Source organism: Elephantulus edwardii, unplaced genomic scaffold (assembly GCF_000299155.1).
Source record: "Elephantulus edwardii isolate Elephantulus edwardi_28Jun2011 unplaced genomic scaffold, EleEdw1.0 scaffold00015, whole genome shotgun sequence".
Taxonomy (NCBI): Eukaryota; Metazoa; Chordata; class Mammalia; order Macroscelidea; family Macroscelididae; genus Elephantulus; species Elephantulus edwardii.
Genome location: NW_006399765.1, coordinates 4,873,301 through 4,888,352, shown reverse-complemented (window position 1 = coordinate 4,888,352; position 15,052 = coordinate 4,873,301). Strand labels below are relative to the sequence as shown.

Sequence of the window (15,052 nt, the reverse complement as noted above, 5' to 3'; positions counted from 1 at the left end):
TCCAATACAATTTGCATTGTTTCAAATCAGCCTTATACTTTGATATAACTTGACTTTGTAATGATGCTTTTTGATCTCAGAGTGGCAATTACTTTTTTGATTGAGTACTATTTGCATTTGGCTCTTCTGGGTTTTATAATTTAACTGAGTAAGTAGCAAAAAAAAAAATAAAAGAAGATGATCATGGGTTGAATCAGGTGCACATTAGTCTCTTTAGTTAGTCCTTTGGAGAGGTTCTTGACAGCAGATTTCCTGCTTTCCTGGCTGATGCTACCAAGGATGTTAACTGTGGATCCAAGGAAGATGACATAATTGGTAACCTGAATCTTTTCTCCATTATGATATTGCCTATTGGTCCAGTGGTAAGGATTTTTGTTTTATTGTTAAATGTTACCGAAGCATTTCAAATCTTCTTCAATTTCAGCAAGCAAGGTGGACAGGTTTTAGCTGAGCTTCTAGATTAAGACAGACTAAGAAGTAGGATTGGCCACCTACTTCTGAAAACAGCAGGCTTCAAAAAACCTCTTGACTAAGGAAAGTCTTGAGTAGTTCACTCTGTTGCCTGACCTTTTCCTGCTTATCAATCACTCCACACTTTGCCTGAAAATTGAGCCATATCAGGCAAGTCCAGTTCCAATCCTATGAAAGTCAGGGTGTTTCTTCTAGCACCGGCAAGACCTGGGTCCACTGGGTATTCTTAATTTAGAGAAGGAGAGGGGCTCCCATGCTTCTATGTTTTCCACTTAATTCTCTGTTTCCTTACATACATTTGGCCTCAGCTAAAAACAGTGGCGTACCTTAGATGAAAAGTTTGATAAGCTAGTTTGTCTATTTCTCCCGTGATACACAGTAAGAGAATTAAGCATTACAAATTGGGCCTTGGGCATCTCGTAAACACAGCTCCTTGAACGTGCTTTGTGGATCCTTCAAGGCCTGGTCTTCATGATACCACAGTCTCCTCAGGGCTCATCAGGGAGGGGCCTGCAGACACAGCCTCTGTGAGTACATGTTCTCAAACTTTAACCCCTGAAGGGTTTTAAAAGACATTCCTGGACCACAGCCCCAGAGTTTCTGATCAATTAGGTCTAGAGTAAAGCCTGAGAGTACATTTCCAACCAGGTGCTGCCCATACTGTAGGCCTGAAGACTATCATTTCAGCGGGACTTGGACTATGGGGCATTAATATTACTCACAGGCTCATGTGACAATGCAGATTCCTAGGCAACGGAATTCCTGGAACCAGACATTCTGATTCTCTAGGTCTTGAAGGGGTCCCAGATCTTAACTCAGCAGCCGCTCAAGGAACCTCTGGAGATCCCTCTTGGAGAAGCACTGATTGGACCACTTACTAGCACTTGTAAATCAGAAGAGAGAGATACAGAGAGCGGAGATGATCTACACGGCCATGGCGCAAGTCAAAGTCAATGTCATTCTCCATGTTGCTTGGGCCCAACACTTTGCAGCATCCTGGGTTCTTGTCCTGCGGGATCCTTATTCAGACTTTCTTTAACCAACTCCAGCAAAGAAGCAAACAGGAGGGTAGTTAAAATAAGAAGACAAAAATGTGGGTAATTACTAAGACTGAGAGCTCATTTTATTATTCAAAATTCCAGGTATATTTGAATTTTCTTCATAATGAGAAAAATCTTGCAGCCATAATCTGGCAAATCCATTTCCAGGAATGTATCTTAAGGAAAACTGCAGACACAGGAAAAACTATCACAAATAAAATATTTTTTTTATTAGTTACTCATCATAGTAAAAATTGAGAAAACACTAAAAAAGATAATAATACAAAATGGATCAACCAGGGGACACCACTTAAAAGGAATTTTATATCATTAAAAATGTTTATTCAAGCTATGTATTAATATGAAAAAATATATTATCGAGTGGGGGAAAAAAACAGGGCCCTAAACTGTATATGCTGCATGACTGAAACAATGCAGAGACTTTAAAATACCAGAAATGAAAATCGATTTTCTACATCCACAATCTCTGAGAAAGTCTCAACTGCTCCCTCTGCTCTGCCCCTCCTCCCTTCTACCTTCTCCACGTGGCAGCCAAAGTCCTCCTGGGTTCCAAGTCCTACAGAGGCTTCCCATCTCTCTCTGATCAGAAGCCAAGTCCCCACGGGCTACAGGCTAGGCCACCCCGCTCGCCTGATCTACCACTCTGTTCCTGGCCGGACTCCTGTCACTCCAGCTGTGCTGGCCTGCTCCTTCCTCTTCATGCGCACTCCAGCTGCAAGCAGGGCCTTTGCACTGCCTCTCGTCCTCCCTCTCCAGACATGTGGAGGGGTGTGCTCCTTTAAGAGGCCCTGTCTGAGGTGCCCTATCTCAAAGAGCACCACCCTCCCACCCATAGCCTTTCTTTTCTCCACAGGACTTATCAGTGAGTCCCAGGGTACATTTGTTTGCCTTCCACTTACTAGAATGCCAGTTCCTCAAGAGCAAAGGCTTTATCTGTCTCATTCTAAGTATCCACAGCACGTAGTCCAGGGCCCTCCACATAGTAGGTAGTTAATAAATACCTGTTGAGAAAGATTGTGGAACTAAATAACTAGCTCTGGCAATGGTGACCTTCGCACGGCTTTGTTTCTCGGGGGACCTATCCCTCCAGGAGGGGCAAGCTATAGCAGGTGCCCAATGGAAAAAAGGTCCTTTTCCCAATAAAGTGCATTCTGTGAGGTGGAGGCAGTAGATTGTGGTGGCTTTGGGGGTTCAAGCCTGGTTTACCATCAATGGGGCAGCCTTGGGTGTATTACGCAGGACCTCTGAACACTAATTGCTTCCCTGGATTGAAGTCCCAAAGCACTCAGCGAGGCCTGAGGAAAGCCGCACTGGCAGTCAGACCCATCACTTTGAAGTTTACAATGCCTTGTATATTATTTCCTTTATCTCAGCTAAGCCTTTCAATAGCCCTATCGGTTTTATCATCACTTTATATGTTAGGAAACTGCGTCGATGAGGGGTAAAGTACAAGCACACAGACCACAACAGAAACCGACGAGGCATGTGGTGCCCTTTCCTTCAGACACACTGCTGCTGCTAATCGGGGTGACCTGGACGGCCGGCCCAGCAGGGCCTCGCCCTCTAAGGTGTGGGCCGAGTGTGAAGCTGCAGACAGTAAACGGAGCAGGCCAGCGAGTCCACCTCTCACTCCCCGTGGACAGCAGGAGAATACTGGCTCCCGTGTCTATAGCCATCTCTCTCTACCAATGGGGCTTGTGAGCAAGTCCGGACAGGTAAGCCATTGCTCCAAGGCCTTCCAGGATTGAAAACACTTAATACAGTCCTTTCTGTGGTTTCTCCCACCTATAGCTGGACAGTAGTCCTAAGCAGCAAAGGCCCCCTCTAGTGTTTGAGTCCTCCAGCACCCTGCGACCTTTGACTGTGCCTGGACTACTGGCCTGGCTCACCTCACAGCAGCCTCCTTCAATCTGGCATTGAAAGACAAGGGAGGTTCTAAGCGATCACAGGGAACTGGTGTGGAAATTTAGAATCAGAGAGTCAAAAAGCCATGTTTTTGGGAGTCATGGACTATTAACACTGCAGCCTTCAGGAGGTAAACTTAGCCATTGTAATATCTTAAACCTCAAAATAGAGATTACACTGAATGGAAAGAGGGGAAAAGTGCCTCTAATACAAACTGCAAGTTCTCTAAATTCTCTCCACATGCTCTATCTGGTTAGAAACGTGGGTGGCACTTGCTTGGGAGAATACAGTTCAGGGCCTCTGTTCTAGGAGGAGACCGGGCTTTGGACACCATCCTAATGGATAAGTGCTACCAACCAGGTCCCTTGGGGCTGGAGATCAGGAGGAGAGTGGGCAGTCTGCAGAAACAGCCTACCAGGCCAGCAGGCCTCAGCTCCCAGTGAAGACGTTCTGAGGCCCCGGTGGTGTCAGGCTTGCGGCAGGCATCCAACCACCCAAAGCTTTTGGCTGATGGCAATGCCCAGACCGTCCAATGTGATGCCACGTGCTCCTTGTCTGAACATGCTGTGTGAGCAGCACGTGGCTGTCTGCAGAGCACCACATGACACAGTGGCTTATAGAGTACTCTTGCACAGTGTTTATGATAGAAGGTGGTGTTCATGCTCCAACCCCAGACAAGGCCTGGGAAGCGGGGGGGATGTCAGTGGCTTTGGCCAGGCATTGAGGAGAGGCCTCTAGGCCGTTCTGCAGACCACCTGGAAGAGCAGTCAATACACCAACTCTGGCCGCATCTACATGCTGTTAAGGTCACTTTAGGTGCCTGTACTAGTAGATTGCACTGACTATGCTTTTTAAGTCACTGCTTTGTGTTTTGTTGTTTTTTTTAGAGACACTCTTATGACATAGTTCATAGGGAGTTGCAAGGCTAACCTAAAGGCCATGCCTCTGCTGGTTCTAATCTACCAGCAGCTCCGTAGGAGAAAGGACACCTCCTCCTCTATGACTGACAGCCTTGGACACCCAATGGAGGGTCAGCTGAGTCGGTGCAGACTCGACGGTAATGGGAGTTTTTAAAAAATGAGGGAGAGTTCTAGAGTAGTCATGCTCTTGTATGAAAATGATACAAATCTCTCTGTATAAAAACTCTGAAGAGATGAAGAGAGTACATCATCCCACATGGCTCAGAGCAAGGTGGACCCAATGGTAGAGTTGGCCCGCTCTGCTCATGTGAGAATTCCCAGAGAAACAGCAGGAAGCACATGGGAAAGGGAGAGGCTCTGATCCTCAGCAGCTCAGTTCAGAGGTCCTGGGCCCTGAGAGACAGGCCTCTGCCCTCTCCAGGATGACCCTGGTACCTTGCCACCTGGCAAATGGGCAGAGGAGCTTGTGCCCTTTCGGATCAATCCCGGGAGCACCTCTGGCTGCCATGGCTGGCTGCAGGGCCCTACTCAGAATGGTGATGTGCCCCAGCCCGAATCAGAACTCGTCCCGCAGCTGAGGAGGCTGGTCCATGCCAAAGAACGAGGATGGCCGCCCGTGGAGGTCCCGCTCCCGCTTCACGAAGGCGGTGAAGGAGGAGACACAGTTGCCAATGAAGTGGTCGGCTTGGCCAAGGATGTACAGGTCGATCTGGGCCACCTCAGGCCTCAGGCTTACCACCTTCACCTATAGGAGGAAGAGCAGAGCGGATCAGCCAAGGTGACCAGCTCTGGCATCTCGTCCACAGCTGACCCTTCTTTCCTTGAGCTGACATTAGACTCAGAAAGAGGAGTAGAGGGTGAAGGTGTATGTATGGGAGGTGCTGCCCATGCCCGTGTGGAACCCTGGCCCCTGCACTTTACCCCATCTCTAAATGCATCATTCATTCACTTCTGTGCTGTGCTTGTACTGTTCTTTCTGTACCTGGGATGCCTTCTCTCCATTCATTAAAATCCCTATCCTACTTACAGGTCTACCTTTATCATAAAGCCTTAGCTTGATGGGTTCCCTCCCCCAAAATCTCTGATTTGACCCAATAGTGCCCCAATCCGTGCAGTTCTGCAGCCTGGATGCCTCCTTCCTCCCCCACAACCCCCACCTTCAAGCCCTGTCCACTCAACGCAAAGAGAACAGTTCTCAGTGTCCTTGGCTTCACGGAGGAACAAGGCTGAGAACAGAGGCATGGGAACAGGAAATAGAAAACAGTAAGTGGCTCCAAGTGTCACAAATACATCAACTCTGTAAACTCACACGCACAGAAAACTCCCTGGGACTGTCCAGGTGATTTACCTTAGTACAGAGGTGGGGCTGTGTGGGCAGAGCTGGGGCTCAAAGAGCTCTGCTGTCACACCGAGATTTCTAATAGAATGAAAACCGTCATCACGTCAACCAGAATGCAGCAAAGGAACACTAGTTCAACCGTGGCCAAAATCCCCCAAACAATTCCACTCACTCCCTGAAACTTACCCGTTGTTTCACACCCACTATAATCAGCTCTGGAACCACAAGGGGTAAAAATCCTATCCCTTCCCAGGGTTTTGGTCTCCTCAGCTAGAAAATGCATGCAGGGGTTGGGTTTGAGGACCCCTCCACAAGGACTCTCCCAGTTTTGAGATTCTATCTATAAAATAAGTGGGAGACCAGAACACACTGACTCACTCACCACTTCCTCTATAAACTGGGGCAAGAGAAAGGAAACCCCGAGACATAAAGCAAGGGCACCCACTACTGGTGTGAGCCTGTCTGTTACGGTCTCTATGCGCATTAGGGAGCTCTGATGGCCTAGTGGCAAGATGCTGAGCTTCAATCCTTAAGGCGTATGGTTCGAATCCACAGCTGCCCTGTGGGAGAAGGAGGGCAATCTCCTCCCGTGTGATTTACTGCCTTGGAAAACCTGCTGCGGGGGCTGCTGTGGGTCGATTCCAGCCTGATGGTATAGAACAGCAACATTATCACGTGCATTTCTTCATTTAACAAGGAGCTCGGGTGGCATTCGACTTAACGAGGAGCTCGGTGTGTTACGTGTGTGACGCTAATCAAAAGTCAGCAGTCTGACTCCATCAGCTGCTCTGCAGCAGAAAGGTGGGCAGGCTCTTCCTGTCACGATTTACAGCCTCAGAAACCCCACAGCCAGCCGCTCTGAGGCAGAACTGACTCAACAGCATTGGATATGAGCACTTGATTATTCATTTAACAAAGTCTTAGTGATGCTTATTAAATCAGCCAATCTATCCACATGTACTCTTCACCCATCTTCATATGTCCTTATTATGTGTCTTCACTCATACAACAAGCATCTGCCAAGCCCATTTTACTATGTATTTACACACTGAATACCTATTATTTTGTTTCTCCAACTTCACAGGGTTTCTGGAGGCCAGCTATTTCAGAAGTGGATGCCACTCGTGCTTCCAAACTTGTTTTAATTGTGGAGCTCCACCAAACACTGTTCACCATGAGTAACTGTTACCGCATTTGGTACATCAGTGTCACAGTGTTTAGCACGACATCAACCATGAGTTACCTCTGTACAGCAACGCACAGAGCAGTGCTATACCACTTAAAAGAATGTCTGACAAAAACCAAAACCAGGTCTGAGGGCCACAGATTAAAATCACCCACCTTTGGCTTGGTAGCATCATTTCTGTCCACTAGACCCAATGACTCGATGGCACTTAACAACAAGAACAACCTATTATTTACAGATTGTTGAAGTATCTGGGAAGCACAAAAGTGTCCCACATTTATTCTTCAAGTCCCTGCTTCTTTTACTGACGACAATCCACTAAATGCCCTGCCATCCAGTCGCTTCTCCCTTTCGATTAGCATCAATACGTTACACACTTCATTACCAGGCTTCCTTTCCTTATGCCAGTTAACTTTATCACACTTTCTCAACAGCTAACTCCGTACCGAGAATTGCCTTCATTCAGCTACCCGAGTGCTATAACTACCATGAGGAAGGTGCTATTTTCAGTCCCATCTTATAGATGACGAAATGGAGCACAGAGAGGTGAAGTAACTTGTGCAAAGTTGCAGAGTGCTCATAAAGCTCAAGCTCTCCGGCTCCAGACTCCATGCTCTTCAGCTGTACTGAATTGCTACGAAGGGCCCACCTTTATGTCCTGTCTCATCACACATTTAATGATCGGTCACCTTGTGTGAGGCACCAAGGGGGTCTTGCCCTCAGGGAGGCCAAAGGATTGGATTAGACGCTGAGGAATTTGGCTGTGATTCAGCTTTGGATCTTGCCTTTGAGAAGCTCACGAATCCTAGGAAGAAGTAAGATGTGTTCCTACATGCTGTGAGAGCTCACAGCACACACACATCAACTCCACGAGCGGAGGGAGATATGCAGAGACGGGGTTGGGGGGGAAAAAAAACTGCAGGCAGAGAGACTGTCCGACCAAAGGAAATGGTCCAGGCCAAAGTCCAGTGATGGGCTAACGTGAAGCATGTAGTAGTGAGAGCAGTGGGGCCACCTTGCTGTGCTCCCACCTCCTGTTCTTACTCGTACCTTCCCCGAGAAGATCTGCTGGATCTCAGGCACATAGCTCTCGGAATCCGTGGCGATGTAGACTGACTGGGCATTCAGGGTCCTCACCCAGAGCTTCACGGCCCGTAGGATCTCCTTCAGGTCAGGGAGGCACATGGTCATGGTGAGTGGGGCAGCAGTACTGCGGCTGTAGCCTACACACTGCGGTGAGGCCATGAAGTGGGGACCCGCGGTTCCGTCCTTCAGCATGGTGCAGGCATTCTTCTGTGGGAGCACAGAGACAGGGATGGGGTTAAAGGCAGATCAACCACCCTCAAAAACCCAACAAGATCTGCTGTTACGTGCTGTCTAGTTGGAATCAACCCATAGCTGACCCTCCAGTGGGTTTTCTGATGTAGTAAATCTCACGGGAGGAGATTGCTTATCCTTCTCCCATGGAGCAGCTGGTGGATTTGAACATAATGCCTTTGGGTTCTACAGCACAGCTTCTTACCACTAGGCCACCAGAGCTTCCTAGAGAACTGGTAAGGGGGTGGGAGAAGCCAGGTTATTCAGGGCAGGACATAAAAAGTTTTGGAGTGTCTTTTTTTCAAAAAAAGAAAAAAGACACTGGAGGGAGAAAGAACAGCATTAAAAAAGGGACAGTGGTTATTTCTGGATATTAGGATCTTGTTTACATTTCTTGCTGTTGTTGAGAATACTGTTGTTCTGTGTCCGAGTCAGCTACGACTCAGAGTGACTCTATGAACAGCAGATTAGAGCCTGGCCCTAACCTGCTCCATCCTGTTATCTTAGTATTTCAGTCACTGTGTCAATGCATCTTGTGGAAGGTCATCCTCAGTGAGAAAACACACACAGCAAAATACATTAATTCAACAGTTTGGACATGTACAATTAGTGACACTGATTCTATTCTCCAAGTTGTATAAACATTCTCACCTTCCTTTCCTGTTCCTCCTTGATAAAAGCATAAAGTCACTGCCCGCTTAGGTTCCTGGTGAATCTCTCAAGCTGCTGTTGTAACTTTGCTTCCAAATAGTTCTTGGAAGAGTTTAACACAGATCTTGTTTACTAGTAAAGCTAAACTGCTCTCTGTGGTTTTAAGAAGACTTTAGTGGACATTTTTTTGGTTTAAGGTTTAAAGACGATGTCAGGGCAACAATTTGAGGGGTTCAGGACAATAATGTGAGGGGCTCATTCAATCATCCATTGCTCAGAGTCCATGAAAATGTGAAATTCTGTTCTGCCATAGAATCTTTTATCAAAATATTCAGTATGGAGAGCCGAAAGAGGGACAGGCTGTTCTTTTAGTCTCATGGCACAAGAGGCATTTGCTCATAGAGGCAATTAACCACACACTCCATATCCTCTTCCTAACTCTCTTCCTTCATGCTGTTCCAAGTGATAGACACCAACAGTTGTGCCTTGGATTGCTGCCTGCAAGCGTTTAAGACCCCGAGAACTATGCTGTGCTGCCGTCTCTTACACATCATACCAGGAGGTAGAAAAGTAGCCCTAAACATGCCATTAGGCTAATAAGCAATGAAACCATGACCCTACACCACCAATTCAAGGAATGAAACACGATGAGGTGTGTTGTTGTGCTTAAGTAGACTCAGCAGCTACATTTGTGTTATTATTAGAAATAATGGTATCTTACAACTTTGGACAATTCCATTTTTCCAGGTGTACGACTTCCTGACTGAAATGACAGTAAATAGCTGTACAATCGTTTTCTTAAGTAATTAATGTGATTTCCCCATCACCATTAGCCCTCCTTCTCACTGCTAACAAACTTTGTCTCTACGCATTGTCTTTTTATATAAGTGAGATCGTATATAATGTTTACCCTGCTGGGACTGACATATTTCACTTTGGTAGAATATGTTCAAGCTCCAACCACAGTGGAGCATGTATTAAGAAGTCATTTCTGGGGGGTGCTGTATTAATCATAGTGTTGTACAGTTCGACGGGTGGGGGAGTGTGTGAAGGAAATGAGAAGGATCTTGTGTGAAAAACAGTGTATTAGAACTTTGTAAATAAATCTGTATATAAAAAAAGTTGTCATTTCTCTTACTGGTTGAATAGTATTCCACTCTATATCTACCACATTTTACTTATACATTCATGTGTTGATGAGCATTTAGGTTGTTTTCACTTTCGGGCAACTGTGAATAGTGTTACCAGGACCACTGGTATATAAGACTCTTTCTGAGTCTTAGCTTTCAATTTTTTTTTTTGGTAAATATCTAGGGATGAAATTATTGGATCATATGGTAGTTTGGTTTTTAGCTCTTTGCGGAATCTCCACACTATGTTCCACAGCAGCTGTACTTTTTAGCATTCTTACCAACAATGAATAAGGGTTGACATTTCTCTGCACCCTAACCAATATTTGTTATTTTCTAGGAGATTTTTTGGTTTTGTGTTGGTGGGGTTTTTAATTTATATAGTTAAAGACAGGAAAAGTTTATTAAGACAGAGGAAAGTTTATTAAGATAGAGAAACACTTTCAGAAAGAGAGTGGGCCCATCTCAGGAGTAGAGAGATGAGAAAAACCTGGGTTTTTCTGGTTTTAACCCTAGCCATTGTACGGGAGTAATGGTATTTCATTGTGGTTTTGATTTTGATGGCTAACAACACTGAGCAACTTGTGTGTTTTGTAGCCATTTCAATGTCCATTTTGGCAGAACGTCTATTCAAACTCTATTTTATGACTGGCTTATTTGTCCTTTTTTTTTGTCAAAGTGTGTGTGTGTCTATATATATATATATATATATATATATATATATATATATAGACACACACACATAATATTCTAGCCATATATATATGGTTTCCAAAGATGAGACACTGTTTTTATAAAATTTCTCAGGCATATCACATTATCTGGGAGCTCCAGCAGAATTCTGAACGGTATTAATGGGCAGCCGTATCTGATTCCTGCCTTCTCAAAGCTTGATGTTTACTGTGAGTTTCAGAGAGATAGCCTTTATCAGGTTAAGGTGGGGCCCTTCTATTCCTAGTTGGTTATGAGTCCGTATCATGAATGGGTGTTGACATTTATCAAATGCTTTCTTGGCCTCTGTTGAAATGATCATATGATTTCCTCCCACCTTTGGGTGTTAATAGTAAATTACATGGCCTTCTTGAGATAAATTTTGCTTGTTCCTGTTGTATTTTATATGCTAATATTCTACTTCAGGCCCATGCATCTATGCTCTTAAGTAAGTGTAGGTGATAATCCTTTGAGCTCACCATATTCAAATCTGGTAACAGTGTTAAGATACAGACATAGAGAGGGAGGAAATGGTGAACATCTGCATCTTTCATGTCCTAGGAAAGCAGATGGGAATTATTTATTGCTTGAAGGTTTGGTGGAAACCGTCCACAAAATAAAACAAGTCTGGGGTGGTGGTGGTGGTGGGGGTGTGTGTGTGTGTGTGTGTGTGTGTGTGTGTGTAAGGGAGGCAGGGAAGGAGCCTAATGAATAAATATGTGATCACTTCTTCAATTGACTATGAGCACATTTTAATTTTCTTTTTCTACTTTTCAGCATTTTTCGAGTTTTCAACAGTGAACATTTCTAAAATGCTTGCGCATGTGTGTGTGTGCACAGACACATACACACACCACTCCACGCAAAGCCCTTTGTATAAACTGGGGAGACCGGCTATATGAATCCTGCCCGTTTTCACAAGGAGGATAACTTGACAAAGTGTCTGCACGTTTAAGCAGCCAACAAATTCTGGAAGGATGACATCTTTGTTTCTTAGAAGTCCCACCCAATTTCCAATAGGTTTTCTTTCAATAAAGAAGCTATTGGCTAAACACTGGGCGAGGCCTCCTGGGCTGTGGCTTTTTCCCTGGATTGCTATCTGACATGGGATCTAGCCTTACGCCTCAGTTTATCCATCTGCAAAATGAGGATAAATATGGCAACTATGGAAACAGGGGCTGACAAGCAAGCACTAAGGGTGTACATACTGGCACCTGTTGAAGTGGGATCATAGGGCACACAAGCCCAGGGATCTGGCTGAGAAGAGCTTTCCTTGTCCTGGCTGGGACCATGCGCTGTGTTCAGTTCTCTGAGGCTCGGCCCTGCTCTGGGATATGTCACAGCCATGAGGAGCGGGGAGTTACCCAGTCAGAGCCGATGCGCAGATGAATGCCCACGTAGGGGCGGATGAGGTGGGTATGGATCTGGGCCCCTCCGGTCTTCACCATCTCCTCTGACCACACCATGTACTTCTGGAGCGGCCTGTGTTCCTCCAGAACAGGAAACTGGGCCGGGGCTCCTGGCAGGGCTAGAACTGGATGCTCCTTTGGGGGAAATCTAGGCATGAGATAGAATAAGGTGATGTCAGAGAGAGGATGCACAGAGAGCCAGGCTGCTCCCACCTCCTCCCCAGGAAAATGAACGGTGTTGCTCCATGCCCCAGAGACCCTGAGGAGAGGCCCTTAGATATGCAAGAAACACGAGACATTGTGAAATCTCAACAGCCTGATAAGAAACTGTGGGGACTCCTGTGACGGGGCACAATATGCAATCTCGTCCCGCCGCACGGAATTTACAACTCTTTGCTTGTTTAACAATTAAAAATTTACAGTAGAGCCTTCCAACCTTTTGTATGTCCTGCTGGCTCCCGATCTGTGGTGTGGTAATCTGCTCCAGGGTGGGGTGTCTGGACAGGTTTTTGCCCTTTTACCCAAATGGCAGGGCTGGGCCATGCAGCTGCTTACAAAGGACAGTGGAGGGGTACCAGGAAGAGTGTAGACTGGGTTATACCATCCATTTGACCCAGTTACCAACTGTGTACTATGTGATAGGTCAGGGACAATGAGCCAGGCATGACCGCTGCGCTCATGGATGTACCAGCAACCTACAGAAGCCCCTCTTTCAGCCTCCGGTGGGGCTCTCCTTCCCCTTTCACACACTGCATTTTTGGAATCATGGCTTCTGTGCCTTTCCTGCCTGGTTCAGACCCCTGAAGGCAGTGACTTTGTGTGCTGAGGACCGTGGGTGGAACGTGTAAGCGCTCCATAAGTATCTGTTCACTGACTGAATAAGGAGCAAACCTGGGTTCCCCTACCCAGCTCATCCACCCCGGAAACACAAATAACTTGTCATTCCACGAACATGCAAATGCACTCCCAAACTCCAGATCTCTTCTTAAAACACCTTCCCCCTGCCAGGAAAAATCCTTCTCTTACAAGTATGACATATGGACAGCCACTGTGGGAAACATTTGGCAATTTCTTATAAAATGAAGCCAGACCAGAGATTACACTATGACCTAGCAATTACACTACAGGGCATTTAGAAAACCTTATAACCTCATTGCTGGCAAGTCAGTCCTGACTCAGAGCGGCCCTCCAGCCGGTTTCCAGGACTGTGAATGTTGATGGGAAGAGACTGCCAGCCTTCCTCCCTCAGGGCTGCTGGTGGATTCTGACCTCTGGAGAGGCAGCCACAGGTTTTCACGGCCCTGCAGGTGACCCGCCAGAGCTTCTTGGGGTCAGAAAAAGGAAAAGTTATGTTCATACAAAAAAAGCAAAAACAAACAACCCAAAAAACACAACCCCTAAAAAAACAACTCTTGTATGGGGATGCTGACAATAGCGTCGTTTGTAAACAGAGAACTATTTAAACTGGAAATAGCTCAGATGTTCTTCACCAAGCAAAGAATTAAATAGTGGCACATCCCTGAGGTCAAATTCTACTTAGCAATAAAAAAAGGAATGAAATATTGATGCGCACAACAGCCTGGACGGATCACAAGGGAATTATGCTGAGTGAAGAGAGTCAATCACCACACGAGGTGACACAGGATATGATCGCTTTCCCAACAGAAATGAAGCAGAGTGTCACAGCAGCCAGGGTCGAGGGGTGAGCAGGGGGCTGTGCAGGCGTGCACACAGAATTCCTCGTGATGGAAGACCGCTCAGTAGCTTGGAGCAATGAACACGCGTGTGTCACACCTCTCTGGAGGTTCAAACCCATCAAAGAAAGATGCTTCTTGACAGATATAGGCAATCTCCTCCTGGTCAGTTTGTTGTTGTTGATTGCCGTTGAGTTGAGCACGACGCATAGCAACACTATGAACAAAAAGCCTTTCTATAACTATTGTTTCTCAAAGTTCATAGAGTTTCTAGAGGCATGTTGTTTAGGTCTATTTACAGCCTTGGAAAGCCAGAGGGTCAGCTATGAGTTGGTTCCAACTCAATGCCAATGAGAGAATTTTCCTATGTGTCTTAAGATTGTACAGAACTGAATACATGCACGCACAAATAAATACAGATTTTGTTAGGTGCCCCTGAATTGAGTATGACTCATAGTGGCCCTATGAACCCTGTCCTATCCCGTGGCATCCTCACAATCTCTGACACATCGAAGCCCCTTGCTGCAGTCACACTGTCAGTCCACTTGGTTGAAGGTCTTCCCCTATGTGGCCATCCCTCCACCCTTCCCTCTCTAAGGAATAGCCTCTCCTAGCAACCTGCCCGAAGTATGTAAGATGAGGTTTTATCATCTTTGCCTCCAAGGAGCATTCTTTTTGCTGCACCATCTCCAAACAAGACTGGAGAAATCAGAACATGCCAGGTGGGGTGGTATGGACCAGTGGACATATTCTGGCTGCGATACTGTATTGTAATTTACAGACTGCTACCATTGGGGGGAACTGAGCAAAAGGTACACAGCAGCTCTGAGTTATTTTGTGCAACTGCATGTGTATCTAAAATGATCTCAAGAATAATTTCAATTAAACACTAAGAAATCATGTAGGAAAATAATAAAGTCATTTAACTCACACAATTGTGAGCCAAATACAGGTACTAACTATTTGTTTCATTTCTCAGATTTTTCTGAAGATCTCACTCATTGCCTTTGGGTCAGACCCGCCTCATCAATGACCCTCTTGCAGATTTTTGGAGGCTGGTAATCACTCAAGTGTGTCAGAGATGATGAGGATGGCACAGGATAGGGCTAGGGTAGGGATTCAGGGTGGCTGTTTGTAAGACTACTCGGAGTCATCCTCGACTCAACGGCACCTAACAACAACAACAACAATAACATCAATCGCACAAGAGATAGCTCAGCTTTCTCCCAAGGAGCTGCTGGTGGAGTCGAACCACCAG

The 15,052-nt window shown here is 45.9% G+C and overlaps 1 protein-coding gene across 1 annotated transcript in view; it reads right to left on the bottom strand.

Moving 5' to 3' along the window:
- Positions 1 to 4,913: 4,913 nt before the first annotated feature.
- POFUT1 (protein O-fucosyltransferase 1) overlaps positions 4,914 to 15,052 on the bottom strand; it is a 31,647-nt gene continuing 21,508 nt past the window's right edge. Inside the window, exons 5-7 of the mRNA XM_006881433.1 lie at positions 12,056 to 12,248; positions 7,933 to 8,175; positions 4,914 to 5,102 (exon numbers count right to left, since the gene is read on the bottom strand). Of these exons, the coding sequence (XP_006881495.1) occupies positions 4,914 to 5,102; positions 7,933 to 8,175; positions 12,056 to 12,248 (625 nt within the window). The remainder of the gene's footprint in view (positions 5,103 to 7,932; positions 8,176 to 12,055; positions 12,249 to 15,052) is intronic.